General features: G+C 44.7%; 1 protein-coding gene across 1 annotated transcript; it reads left to right on the plus strand.

Moving 5' to 3' along the window:
• The first annotated feature begins 409 nt into the window (after positions 1-409).
• Positions 410-10,611, plus strand: LOC125513352 (F-box/FBD/LRR-repeat protein At1g13570-like). The gene is made up of 4 exons (XM_048678449.2): positions 410-502; positions 2,293-2,296; positions 9,116-9,930; positions 10,084-10,611. Exons 1-4 carry the CDS (start codon positions 410-412, stop codon positions 10,609-10,611), a joined length of 1,440 nt encoding a protein of 479 aa, XP_048534406.2.
• Positions 10,612-15,554: the final 4,943 nt, after the last annotated feature.

A 15,554-nucleotide genomic window follows, 5' to 3' on the forward strand; every position in this document is an offset into this window, starting at 1 on the left:
ACCACCCACGCTCTCGGCTACATCGACAAATGGCACAAAGGGCTACCGCTTGCTTGAGCAACCTCGTTGGTTTCCACTCCAGCCATGACTCCGCGATGTGTTGACCGTTACAACTGTGGGGGGGGGGGGGGGTGTCCGTCGGCTTGCCTTCGGATTCTTCTCCAGTCTCACCGTCTGCGTCGCTACCATTGTGACTGCGGGGGGATGTTGAGTAACATGATTGTATTAGGAAATACAGGTTAGACTAGGAAATATTCTGGCTTGCCTTGTACTCCAAGTAGATCATGTACTCTTATATATATGCCCATGAGGCTCAAGCAATACAATGACTATTCCACCAATCCCTCTCTCCCTTCTAACAGTTAATCTTCAAGAGGCTCTTTTTTGTTGTTATTCCCGCAAAAATGCAATGAGGAAAGCAACTCGCAACAAAGACGCCGCTGGCAACGGAGACATGCATAGCAATCTGCCCAATGACCTTCTGCTTAACATTCTTGACAGGGTGGACACTGTTGGAAATATGCCCTAGAGGCAATAATAAATTGGTTATTATTATATTTCCTTGTTCATGATAATCGTTTATTATCCATGCTATAATTGTATTGATAGGAAACTCAGATACATGTGTGGATACATAGACAACACCATGTCCCTAGTAAGCCTCTAGTTGACTAGCTTGTTGATCAATAGATGGTTACGGTTTCCTGACCATGGACATTGGATGTCGTTGATAACGGGATCACATCATTAGGAGAATGATGTGATGGACAAGACCCAATCCTAAGCCTAGCACAAAGATCGTGTAGTTCGTATGCTAAAGCTTTTCTAATGTCAAGTATCATTTCCTTAGACCATGAGATTGTGCAACTCCCGGATACCATAGGAATACTTTGGGTGTGCCAAACGTCACAACGTAACTGGGTGGCTATAAAGGTACATTACAGGTATCTCCAAAAGTGTCTATTGGGTTGGCACGAATCGAGACTGGGATTTGTCACTCCATGTGACGGAGAGGTATCTCTGGGCCCACTCGGTAGGACATCATCATAATGTGCACAATGTGATCAAGGAGTTGATCAAGGGATGATGTGTTACGGAACGAGTAAAGAGACTTGCCGGTAACGAGATTGAACAAGGTATCGGGATACCGACGATCGAATCTCGGGCAAGTACAATACCGCTAGACAAAGGGAATTGTATACGGGATTGATCGAATCCTCGACATCATGGTTCATCCGATGAGATCATCGTGGAACATGTGGGAACCAACATGGGTATCCAGATCCCGCTGTTGGTTATTGACCAGAGAACGTCTTGGTCATGTCTGCATGGTTCCCGAACCCGTAGGGTCTACACACTTAAGGTTCGATGACGCTAGGGTTATAAAGGAAGTTTGTATGTGGTTACCGAATGTTGTTTGGAGTCCCGGATGAGATCCCGGACGTCACGAGGAGTTTCGGAATGGTCCGGAGGTAAAGATTTATATATGGGAAGTCCTGTTTTGGTCACCGGAAAAGTTTCGGGGTTTATCGGTAATGTACCGGGACCACCGGGAGGGTCCCGGGGGTCCACCAAGTGGGGCCACCAGCCCCGGAGGCTTGCATGGGCCAAGAGTGGGAAGGGACCAGCCCCTGAGTGGGCTGGTGCGCCTCCCACAAGGCCCAAGGCGCAGCTAGGAGGAGAAGGGGGAAACCTTAGGCGCAGATGGGCCTAAGGCCCACCCTAGGGCGCGCCCCCTTCTCCCCCTCTTGGCCGCCCCCCTCCATCCCATCTAGGGCTGCCGCCCCCTAGGGGTGGGAACCCTAGAGGGGGCGCACCGTCCTCCCCTTCTCCTATAAATAGTGGGGGTTTGGGGCTGCCCAAGTGACACGATTTGATCTCTCCCTGGCGCAGCCCTACCTCTCTCCTCCTCGTCTCTTGCGGTGCTTGGCAAAGCCCTGCTGGAGTACCACGCCCCTCCACCACCACCACGCCGTTGTGCTGCTGCTGGATGGAGTCTTCCTCAACCTCTCCCTCTCTCCTTGCTGGATCAAGGCATGGGAGACGTCACCGGGCTGTACGTGTGTTGAACGCGGAGGTGCCGTCCGTTCGGCACTAGGATCTCTGGTGATTTGGATCACGACGAGTACGACTCCTTCAACCCGTTCTCTTGAATGCTTCCACTTAGCGATCTACAAGGGTATGTAGATGCACTCTCCTTCCCCTCGTTGCTGGTTTCTCCATAGATAGATCTTGGTGACACGTAGGAAAATTTTGAATTTCTGCTACGTTCCCCAACAGTGGCATCATGAGCTAGGTCTATGCATAGTTTCTATGCACGAGTAGAACACAAAGTAGTTGTGGGCGTTAATTTTGTTCAATATGCTTACCGTTACTAGTCCAATCTTGATTCAGCGGCATTGTGGGATGAAGCGGCCCGGACCGACCTTACATGTACTCTTACGTGAGACTGGTTCCACCGAATGACATGCACTAGTTGCATAAGGTGGCTAGCGGGTGTCTGTCTCTCCCACTTTAGTCGAATCGGATTCGATGAAAAGGGTCCTTATGAAAGGTAAATAGCAATTGGCATATCACGTTGTGGTTTTTGCGCAGGTAAGAAACGTTCTTGCTAGAAACCCATAGCAGCCACGTAAAACATGCAAACAACAATTAGAGGACGTCTAACTTGTTTTTGCAGGGTATGCTATGTGATGTGATATGGCCAAGAAGAATGTGATGAATGATATGTGATGTATGAGATTGATCATGTTCTTGTAATAGGAATCACGACTTGCATGTCGATGAGTATGACAACCGGCAGGAGCCATAGGAGTTGTCTTTATTTATTGTATGACCTACGTGTCATTGAACAACGCCATGTAATTACTTTACTTTATTGCTAACCGGTAGCCATAGTAGTAGAAGTAATAAGTTGGCGAGACAACTTCATGGAGACACGATGATGGAGATCATGATGATGGAGATCATGGTGTCATGCCGGTGACAAGATGATCATGGAGTCCCAAGATGGAGATCAAAGGAGCTATATGATATTGTCCATATCATGTCACTATTATTTGATTGCATGTGATGTTTATCATGTTTATGCATCTTATTTGCTTAGAACAACGGTAGTAAATAAGATGATCCCTCATTAAAATTTCAAGAAAGTGTTCCCCCTAACTGTGCACCGTTGCGACAGCTCGTTGTTTCGAAGCACCACGTGATGATCGGGTGTGATAGATCTAACGTTCACATACAACGGGTGTAAGACAGATTTACACACGCGAAACACTTAGGTTGACTTGACGAGCCTAGCATGTACAGACATGGCCTCGGAACACAAGAGACCGAAAGGTCGAGCATGAGTCGTATGGTAGATACGATCAACATGAAGATGTTCACCGATGATGACTAGTCCGTCTCACGTGATGATCGGACACGGCCTAGTTGACTCGGATCATGTAATCACTAGAGGGATGTCTATCTGAGTGGGAGTTCATAAGATGAACTTAATTATCCTGAACATAGTCAAAAGGTCTTCGCAAATTATGTCGTGGCTCGCGCTTTAGTTCTACTGTTTAGATATGTTCCTAGAGAAAATTTAGTTGAAAGTTGATAGTAGCAATTATGCGGACTAGGTCCGTAAACTGAGGATTGTCCTCATTGCTTCATAGAAGGCTTATGTCCTTAATGCACCGCTCAGTGTGCTGAACCTCGAACGTCGTCTGTGGATGTTGCGAACATCTGACATACACATTTTGATAACTACGTGATAGTTCAGTTAAACGGTTTAGAGTTGAGGCACCGAAGACGTTTTGAAACGTCGCGAAACATATGAGATGTTTCGAGGGCTGAAATTGGGATTTCAGGCTCGTGCCCACGTCAAGAGGTATAAGACCTCCGACGATTTCTTAGCCTGCAAACTAAGGGAGAAAAGCTCAATTGTTGAGCTTGTGCTCAGATTGTCTGAATACAACAATCATTTGAATCGAGTGGGAGTTGATCTTCCAGATGAGATAGTGATCTTTCTCCGAAGTGATTACCACCAAGCTGCTAGAGCTTCGTGATGAACTATAATATATCAGGGACATATATGATGATCCTTGAGATATTCGCGATGTTTGACACCACAAAAGTAGAAATCAAGAAGGAGCATCAATTGTTGATGGTTGGTGAAACCACTAGTTTCAAGAAGGGCAAGGGCAAAAAGGGATGCTTCATGAAACGGCAAATCAGCTGCTGCTCTAGTGAAGAAACCCAAGGTTGAACCCAAACCCGAGACTAAGTGCTTCTGTAATAAGGGGAACAACCACTGGAGCAGAATTACCCTAGATACTTGGTAGATGAGAAGGCTGGCAAAGTCGATAGAAGTATATTGGATATACATTGTGTTAATGTGTACTTTACTAGTACTCCTAGTAGCACCATGGTATTAGATACCGGTTCGGTTGCTAAATGTTAGTAAACTCGAAATAAAAAGCTGCGGAGTAAACGGAGACTAGTTAAAGGTGAGCTGGCGATATGTGTTGGAAGTTTTTCCCAAGCTTGATGTGATCAAGCATCGCACGCTCCCTCTACCATCGAGATTGGTGCTTGCGTTGAGCATAGACATGATTGGATTATGTCTGTCACAATACGGTTATTCATTGAAGGAGAATAATGGTTACTCTGTTTATTTGAATAATACCTTCAATGGTCTTGCACCTAAAATGAATGGTTTGTTGAATCTCGATCGCAGTGATACACATGTTCATGCCAAAAGATATAAGATAGTAATGATAGTACCACCTACTTGTGGCACTGCCACGTAAGTCATATCGGTATAAAACGCATGAAGAAGCTCCATGTTGATGGATCTTTGGGCTCACTCGTTTTGAAGAGTTTGAGACATGCGAACCATGTCTATTGGTGTATATGCATGAAGAAACTCCATGCAAATGGACCGTTTGGACTCACTTGGTTTTGAATCACTTGAGACATGCAAATCATACCACATGGGCAAGATGACTGAAAGCCTCGTTTTCAGTAAAGTGGAACTAGAAAGCAACTTGTTGGAAGTAATACATTTTGATGTGTGCAGTCCAATGAGTGCTGAGGCGTGTAGTGGATATCGTTATGTTCTTACTTCACAGATGATTTGAGTAGATGTTGAGTATATTTACTTGATGAATCATGAGTCTGAATTATTGAAAGGTTCAAGTAATTTCAGGGTGAAGTTGAAAGATCGTCGTGACAAGAGGATAAAAGATCTATGATATGATCATAGAGATGAATATCTGAATTACGAGTTTGGCACAGAATTAAGACATTGTGGAAATTGTTTCACAACTAATACAGCCTGGAACACCATAGTGTGATGGTGTGTCCGAACATCATAACTGCACCCTATTGGATATGATGCATACCATGATGTCTCTTATCGAATTACCACGATAGTTTATGGGTTAGGCATTAGAGACAACCACATTCACTTTAAATAGGGCACCACGTAATTCCGATGAGATGACACCGTATGAACTATGGTTTAGAGAAACCTAAGCTGTCATTTCTTAAAAGTTTGGGGCTGCGACGCTTATGTGAAAAAGTTTCAGGCTGATAAGCTTGAACCCAAAGCGGATAAATGCATCTTCATAGGACACCCAAAACAGTTGGGTATACCTCCTGTCTCAGATCCGAAAGCAATAAGGGATTGTTTCTAGAATCGGGTCCTTTCTCGAGGAAAAGTTTCTCTCGAAAGAATTGAGTGGGAGGATGGTGGAGACTTGATGAGGTTATTGAACCGTCTCTTCAACTAGTGTGTGGCAGGGCACAGGAAGTTGTTCCTGTGGCACCTACACCAATTGAAGTGGAAGCTTATGATAGTGATCATGAAACTTCAGATCAAGTCACTAACAAACCTCGTGGGATGACAAGGATGTGTACTACTTCAGAGTGGTACGTAATCCTGTCTTGGAAGTCATGTTGCTAGACAACAATGAACCTACGAGCTATGGAGAAGCGATGGTGGGCCCGGATTCCGATAAATGGCTCGAGGCCATAAAATCTGAGAGAGGATCCATGTATGAAAACAAAGTGTAGACTTTGGCAGAACGGCTCGATGGTCGTAAGGCTGTTGAGTACAGATGGATTTTAAAATGAAGACGGACAATGATGGTAAGTATCACCATTAAGAAAGCTCGACTTGTCGTTAAGATTTTTTCCGACAAGTTCAAGGAGTTGACTATGATGAGACTTTCTCACTCGTAGTGATGCTAAGAGTCTGTTGGAATTATATTAGCGATTACTGCATTATTTATGAAATCTTGCAGATAGGATGTCAAAACATTGTTTCCTCGACGATTTTCTTGAGGAAAGGTTGTATGTGATACAACCGGAAGGTTTTGTCAATCCTGAAAGATGCTAATAAGTATGCAAAGCTCCAGCAATCCTTCTAAGGACTAGAGTAAGCATCTAGGAGTTGGAATGTATGCTTTGATGAGATGATCAAAGATTTTGGGTGTATACAAAGTTTATGAGAAACTTGTATTTCCAAAGAAGTGAGTGGGAGCACTATAGAATTTTTGATGAATATATGTTGTTGACATATTGTTGATCAGAAATGACGTAGAATTTCTGGAAAGCATATAGGGTCATTTGAAAGGTGTTTTTCAATGGAAAACCTGGATTAAGCTACTTGAACATTAAGCATCAAGATCTATAAGGATAGATCAAAAACGCTTAATGGTACTTTCAAATGAGAACATACCTTGACATGATCTTGAAGGTGTTCAAGATGGATCAGCCAAAGAAGGAGTTCTTGCCTGAGTTGTAAGGTATGAAGTTAAGACTTAAAGCTCGACCACGACAGAAGAAAGAGGAAGGACGAAGGTCGTCCCCTATGCTTTTGTCATAGGCTCTATACGGTATGCCATGCTAAGTACCGCACCTGATGTGTGCCTTGCCACATGTCTGGCAAGAGGGTACAAAGATGATCTAGGAGTAGATCACCAGATAGCAGTCAAAATTATCCTTAGAGAAATAAGGATATGTTTCTCGGTTATGGAGGTGATAAAGAGTTCGACGTAAAGAGTTACATCGATGCAAGCTTAACACCTATCCGGATAGCTCTAAGTAGAGATACCGGATTCGTATAGTAGAACAGTTATTTGAAATGGCTCCAAATATAGCATAGTAGCTGCATCCGCAAGATGACATACATACGAATCTGAATGTTGCACACCCGTAGACTACAACCTCTCTCACAAGCATAACATGATCAAACCCAGAACTCTTTGGGTATTAGTCACATGGGGATGTGACCTTGAGTGTTAATCACATATCGATGTGAACTGGATTATTGACTCTAGTGCAAGTGGGAGACTGTTGGAAATATGCCCTAGAGGCAATAATAAATTGGTTATTATTATATTTCCTTGTTCATGATAATCGTTTATTATCCATGCTATAATTGTATTGATAGGAAACTCAGATACATGTGTGGATACATAGACAACACCATGTCCCTAGTAAGCCTCTAGTTGACTAGCTCGTTGATCAATGGATGGTTACGGTTTCCTGACCATGGACATTGGATGTTGTTGATAACGGGATCACATCATTAGGAGAATGATGTGATGGACAAGACCCAATCCTAAGCCTAGCACAAAGATCGTGCAATTCGTATGCTAAAGCTTTTCTAATGTCAAGTATCATTTCCTTAGACCATGAGATTGTGCAACTCCCGGATACCATAGGAATACTTTGGGTGTGCCAAATGTCACAACATAACTGGGTGGCTATAAAGGTACACTACAGGTATCTCCGAAAGTGTCTGTTGGGTTGGCACGAATCGAGGCTGGGATTTGTCACTCCGTGTGACGGAGAGGTATCTCTGGGCCCACTTGGTAGGACATCATCATAATGTGCACAATGTGATCAAGGAGTTGATCACGGGATGATGTGTTACGGAACGAGTAAAGAGACTTGCCGGTAACGAGATTGAACAAGGTATCGGGATACCAACGATCGAATCTCGGGCAAGTACAATACCGCTAGACAAAGGGCATTGTATACGGGATTGATCGAATCCTCGACATCGTGGTTCATCCGATGAGATCATCGTGGAACATGTGGGAACCAACATGGGTATCCAGATCCCGCTGTTGGTTATTGACCAGAGAACGTCTCGGTCATGTCTGCATGGTTCCCGAACCCGTAGGGTCTACACACTTAAGGTTCGATGACGCTAGGGTTATAAAGGAAGTTTGTATGTGGTTACTGAATGTTGTTCGGAGTCCCGGATGAGATCACGGACGTCACGAGGAGTTTCGGAATGGTCCGAAGGTAAAGATTTATATATGGGAAGTCCTGTTTTGGTCACCGGAAAAGTTTCGGGGTTTATCGGTAACGTACCGGGACCACCGGGAGGGTCCCGGGGGTCCACCAAGTGGGGCCACCAGCCCCGGAGGCTTGCATGGGCCAAGAGTGGGAAGGGACCAGCCCCTGAGTGGGCTCTTGCGCCTCCCACAAGGCCCAAGGCACAGCTAGGAGGAGAAGGGGGAAACCCTAGGCGCAGATGGGCCTAAGGCCTACCCTAGGGCGCGCCCCCTTCTCCCCCTCTTGGCCGCCCCCCTCCATCCCATCTAGGGCTGCCGCCCCCTAGGGGTGGGAACCCTAGAGGGGGCGCACCCTCCTCCCCTTCTCCTATAAATAGTGGGGGTTTTGGGCTGCCCAAGTGACACGATTTGATCTCTCCCTGGCGCAGCCCTACCTCTCTCCTCCTCGTCGCTTGCGGTGCTTGGCGAAGCCCTGCTGGAGTACCACACTCCTCCACCACCACCACGCCGTTGTGCTGCTGCTGGATGGAGTCTTCCTCAACCTCTCCCTCTCTCCTTGCTGGATCAAGGCATGGGAGACGTCACCGGGCTGTACGTGTGTTGAACGCGGAGGTGCCGTCCGTTCGGCAGTAGGATCTTTGGTGATTTGGATCACGACGAGTACGACTCCTTCAACCCGTTCTCTTGAACGCTTCCGCTTAGCGATCTACAAGGGTATGTAGATGCACTCTCCTTCCCCTCGTTGCTGGTTTCTCCATAGATAGATCTTGGTGACACGTAGGAAAATTTTGAATTTCTGCTACGTTCCCCAACAGACACGCTCGACGCTATAAGGACCCGCATCCTGTCCAAGCGAATGCTGAAGCTCCCTGCCATGCTCACGCGGATCTTCCTAAGTGTTAGGTCCGTTCCAGGTCTCCATGATCGTGTTGTCATCACCAGCGAGTTGCTCCGGACCAACAGTGCCGTGGCTCATGTAACAGATAGCATCTTGACCACAAGGAGCCCGGACATCGCCATCAGCAAACTCAGAATCAGATTTATCTTGACGCAAGATGACTCTCTCACCATTGCCAAATCTGTTGCCCATGCCATGGCAGCCCGGAAGGTTGACGCAGCCGAGTTTGAGATCACAACGAAGAAGGCTTATAAGATATCCTCTCCTGATGATCTCGTCCGCTTTGGGAAGCAGTTCAATGATTTTATCGGTGCTTGTCCGGATGCATTTGCTGGTCTTAGGTGCCTGTGGCTGCGCAACATGAGGTTTGGTGAACTGGACATTCCCAACATCCTCAGCACTTGCAAGCTCTTGGAGTCTCTGCATTTAACCTATTGCGACTCAGGGATCCATTCTGTACGCCAAGTAGAACATGCTCTACTTGTTGAGCTCGAGGTTGACTATGGGCAATTTGAGAGAATCGAGCTGATATGTCTACCCAAACTCCAACGGGTGAGCTATACTGGTTGGTACTCTCATGAAGATCCCCTTTATTTTGCTTTTGTACCACAACTTTCAAAGCTGAGCCTCACTAAAACTGGTGTCAGTTCGGATAAGACTCTTGAGTTAACTATGTTCCTTGCTAATGTTCCTGCCATAACCGATCTGCATCTGGATTTTAGAAGTCAAAAGGTACTCATTAGTTTTTGAATCATATCTGTCCCTTCTCACTTTACATATGATGGTTATATGTAACAATAGTAACTTGAGGGGGTCTTCTCCGCCAGTTGAGAATGTAGTTTATATGGAACTTGCACTGACTTTGTATTCTTTTTTCCATCCTAGATCTGGGTTCTACCAGAATGCCCGAAGCTGCTCACGACTATGCTCAGCAAACTACAGCATGTGAATCTAGACAATCTTCCTGAAGGATGTGATTTAGGTTGGACACCATTTATTCTTGAAGCTGCACCCTCCCTAAAAGCGCTGTGCATCACAGTATGGGATCATTGGTGCATAATGGCGACAGACAAAGAGTTTCGGAAGGAAAATGGTTTCTGCGAAAAGGCAGACGTGAAGTGGAAGCCATATGCCGCTGCTTTCAAGCACAAGAATCTGGCTAAGCTTACCATATATGGCTTACAACTTGACGACAACTTTATGCGATACATCAGGTGTGTTGTGGAAGCTGCAGTGAATATGATAGAGATATCTCTGCATGATAGAAAGATGTGTGGACGCTGTGGTGACTTGGATCCCGAGATCAAAGACAAGGTTTGTCCATCAAGATATCCACGGACCCCTGAGGAGAGGAAGAGGGCAGTTGAGGGGTTGGGTTTGGCTTCGCCGGCTCTGATTCACTTTCGGTCCTAAATGAAAATTGATCGGCACTGTATTCTTATCATCTATCCTATCATGTATTAGTTGGAAGGAGTTCCTCAATTGCATAATAATTCTATAGTTACCGACCTGTACTCTGCTTTCCCTTCAATTGAAGCTTGTACTATTGCCTAACTGAGCCTCCATAACTTTTCTTTATGTTAGAACCAAACACTTCTGATGCATTGGAATAAGTTGATGTGTTCACTGCTTCCATAGTCCATACATACATAAGGATTAGTTTAGGAACAACAAACAGGTAAGCAAGCACTCATGTCGCCCTCGACGGTTTCTATTTCTGCGAAAAGTGTAGAGACAGTGTTTTCTTGCCTAGGAAACTGACTCCGTGGTGATTAGAAAATTATATGTATCTATGGATATGCACTCTCTCTTTTTCTCAAATTTGATTGATAGAAGTACTTTGGATGCAGATCGGTGGTTCAAGGAAAAAAAATACTATCCAACTTATTTCTGCTACAATTGGCTGTATGTAAATGTCCTAGAACAAAATATGAAGCATGCATGGGTTATCATATTGCACAAATACTCCCTCCGTTCTTAAATATAAGTCTTTCTAGAGATTTCAATATGAACTACATACGGATGTATATAGACATATTTTAGAGTGTAGATTCACTAATTTTGTTCTGTATGTAGTCCATAGTGGAATCTCTAAAAAGACTTATATTTAGGAACGGAGGGAGTAGTTGAGTAAACCAATTGGTTGTTGTTGAGAAAATCAGTGTTCAGATATTATATCTCATGTTCTTCCATTTGGAGATAGATAATAATTGAGAGAGAGAGAATCAAGTTGCCCTGCTTTAGTAAATCTCTTGGATTCATATGACATATCCTCGCATTAGATGAAGACCTCATTAAAACTTATTCACAAAATAATAATCCCATAAGCAAGTGTAAATTGATGTATGCAAATTTGTTCACTCATAGTAAAAGGTGTGCTGTGATTGGTCTTGAAAGTCGAACTGTTTAGATTTTTCTGTTGTCTTTTTCGCTGGAAACTCAGAGATGCATTGACCTACAAATCCAATGGAATTGAAATTGTTCCAGCTTGCATATCTAGGATTACTAGATTATCAGTAGTAGAACTTTGAGCCTCTAAATGTGCCTGGTTGCAGGATGAATGGTAAGAGATTGATGTCAATATCGTGGTTTCGAAGAGGAAAGGTACTATTAGGGCTTTGGACGATGCTTCGGTGCCTTAAAGGCACCTGCCTTTGGGTCACTGACATGTGGGCCAACAACTGGCCCACATGTTAGTGACCCAAAGGCAGGTGCCTTTAAGGCACTGAAGCTGCGTCCTAGGCTGAGTTAAACGTATTCTCTACAAATGTTTAAGACTCTTGGAAGGCTGGAACTACATATACAAGGAATCTACATACTTCATGTCAAGAAGGTATTGTTGTAGTTCTTTAATGTGATGACAATATTAATGTGCAAAGCAGGTGTGTATTGTTTTTGTGTAGCCATTGTTCTTTCATAGAAACCAAACTCTGAGTTGACAATAAAGTTATATTGTTTGATGAAATTATCTGCCATTTAGACTGTATTATTTATACGTGTATATATACTGACATTGAACATCTGCAAAGTGCAAATACATTGGAACCATTTTATTAACTGAAAAAGTATATAATGGGTGATTTGTATTGGTTGTATAACTGAAGCGTGCCATACATAAACCATCAAAATTGATAAATCATCACAGTAATCATCGGGCTGAAGGAAATATGCCCTAGAGGCAATAATAAAGTTATTATTTATTTCCTTATATCATGATAAATGTTTATTATTCATGCTAGGGTTGCATTAACCGGAAACATAATACATGTGTGAATACATAGACAAACAGAGTGTCACTAGTATGCCTCTACTTGACTAGCTCGTTAATCAAAGATGGTTATGTTTCCTAACCATGAACAAAGAGTTGTTATTTGATTAACGAGGTCACATCATTAGTTGAATGATCTGATTGACATGGCCCATTCCATTAGCTTAGCACCCGATCATTTAGTATGTTGCTATTGCTTTCTTCATGACTTATACATGTTCCTATGACTATGAGATTATGCAACTCCCGTTTGCCGGAGGAACACTTTGGGTGCTACCAAATGTCACAACGTAACTGGGTGATTATAAAGGAGCATTACAGGTGTCTCCAAAGGTACATGTTGGGTTGGCGTATTTCGAGATTAGGATTTGTCACTCCGATTGTCGGAGAGGTATCTCTGGGCCCTCTCGGTAATGCACATCACATAAGCCTTGCAAGCATTACAACTAATATGTTAGTTGTGAGATGATGTATTACGGAACGAGTAAAGAGACTTGCCGGTAACGAGATTGAACTAGGTATTGGATACCGACGATCGAATCTCGGGCAAGTAACATACCGATGACAAAAGGAACAACGTATGTTGTTATGCGGTCTGACCGATAAAGATCTTCGTAGAATATGTAGGAGCCAATATGGGCATCCAGGTCCCGCTATTGGTTATTGACCAGAGACGTGTCTCGGTCATGTCTACATTGTTCTCGAACCGTAGGGTCCGCACGCTTAAAGTTACGATGATAGTTATTATGTGTTCATGCATTTTGATGTACCGAAGTTAGTTCGGAGTCCCGGATGTGATCACGGACATGACGAGGAGTCTCGGAATGGTCGAGACATAAAGATTGATATATTGGATGACTATATTCGGACACCGGAAGGGTTCCGGAGAAGTTTCGGATAAAACCGGAGTATCGGAGGGGTTACCGGAACCCCCCGGGGGGGGGGGGGGGGGTTAATGGGCCTTATGGGCCTAATGTGGAGAAGAGGAAGGGGCTGCCAGGGCAGGCCGCGCGCCCCCTCTCCCCCTAGTCCGAATTGGACAAGGATGGAGGGGCGGCGCCCCCCCTTTCCTATTCTCCCTCCACCTCTCCTAGCTGGACAAGGAACGGGGAGGGGAGTCCTACTCCCGGTAGGAGTAGGACTCCTCCTGCGCCCTCCTCTAGGCCGGCGCACCACCCCCCCTTGGATCCTTTATATACGGAGGCAGGGGGGCACCCTAGAATACACAAGTTGATCCTCGTGATCGTTCCTTAGTCGTGTGCGGTGCCCCTTGCCACCATATTCCACCTCGGTCATATCGTTGTAGTGCTTAGGCGAAGCCCTGCGTCGGTGGAACATCATCATCGTCACCACGCCGTTGTGCTGACGGAACTCATCCCCGAAGCTTTGCTGGATCGGAGCCCGGGGAGCGTCATCGAGCTGTACGTGTGCTAAGAACTCGGAGGTGCCGGAGTAACGGTGCTTGGATCGGTTGGATCGGGAAGAAGACGTACGACTACTTCCTCTACGTTGTGTCAACGCTTCCGTTGCGATCTACAAGGGTACGTAGATCATACTATCCCCTCTCGTTGCTATGCATCACCATGATCTTGCGTGTGCGTAGGAAATTTTTTGAAATTACTGCGTTCCCCGACAGTGGCATCCGAGCCTAGGTTTTATGGTTTGATGTTATATGCACGAGTAGAACACAAGTGAGTTGTGGGCGATATAAGTCATACTGCCTACCAGCATGTCATACTTTGGTTCGGCGGTATTGTTGGACGAGACGACCCGGACCGACATTACTTGTACGCTTACGCGAGACCGGTTCTCCCGACGTGCTTTGCACATAGGTAGCTTGCGGGCGACAGTCTCTCCAACTTTAATTGAACCAAGTGTGGCTACGCCCAGTCCTTGCGAAGGTTAAAACAGAGTCAAATTGACAAACTATCGTTGTGGTTTTGATGCGTAGGTGAGATTGGTTCTTACTTAAGCCCGTAGCAGCCACGTAAAACTTGCAACAACAAAGTAGAGGACGTCTAACTTGTTTTTGCAGGGCATGTTGTGATGTGATATGGCCAAGACATGATGCTAAATTTTATTGTATGAGATGATCATGTTTTGTAACCGAGTTATCGGCAACTGGCAGGAGCCATATGGTTGTTGTTTTATTGTATGCAATGCAATCGCGATGTAATGCTTTACTTTATTACTAAGCGGTAGTGATAGTCGTGGAAGCATAAGATTGGCGAGACGACAACGATGCTACGATGGAGATCAAGGTGTCGCGCCGGTGATGATGGTGATCATGACGGTGCTTCAGAGATGGAGATCACAGGCACAAGATGATGATGGCCATATCATATCACTTATATTGATTGCATGTGATGTTTATCTTTTATGCATCTTATCTTGCTTTGATTGACGGTAGCATTATAAGATGATCTCTCACTAAATTATCAAGAAGTGTTCTCCCTGAGTATGCACCGTTGCGAAAGTTCTTTGTGCTGAGACACCACGTGATGATCGGGTGTGATAGGCTCTACGTTCAAATACAACGGGTGCAAAACAGTTGCACACGCGGACTACTCAGGTTATACTTGACGAGCCAAGCATATACAGATATGGCCTCGGAACACGGAGACCGAAAGGTCGAGCGTGAATCATATAGTAGATATGATCAACATAGTGATGTTCACCAATGAAACTACTCCATCTCACGTGATGATCGTACATGGTTTAGTTGATTTGGATCACGTGATCACTTAGAGGATTAGAGGGATGTCTATCTAAGTGGGAGTTCTTAAGTAATATGATTAATTGAACTTAAATTTATCATGAACTTAGTCCCTGATAGTATCTTGCTTGTTTATGTTGATTGTAGATAGATGGCTCGTGCTGTTGTTCCGTTGAATTTTAATGCGTTCCTTGAGAAAGCAAAGTTGAAAGATGATGGTAGCAATTACATGGACTGGGTCCGTAACTTGAGGATTATCCTCATTGCTGCACAGAAGAATTACGTCCTGGAAGCACCGCTGGGTGCCAGGCCTGCTGTTGGAGCAACACCAGATGTTATGAACGTCTGGCAGAGCAAAGCTGATGACTACTC

This window comes from Triticum urartu, chromosome 6A, assembly GCF_056163025.1.
Source record: "Triticum urartu cultivar PI428250 chromosome 6A, HENAU_Tu73, whole genome shotgun sequence".
In the NCBI taxonomy this organism is placed as follows: domain Eukaryota; kingdom Viridiplantae; phylum Streptophyta; class Magnoliopsida; order Poales; family Poaceae; genus Triticum; species Triticum urartu.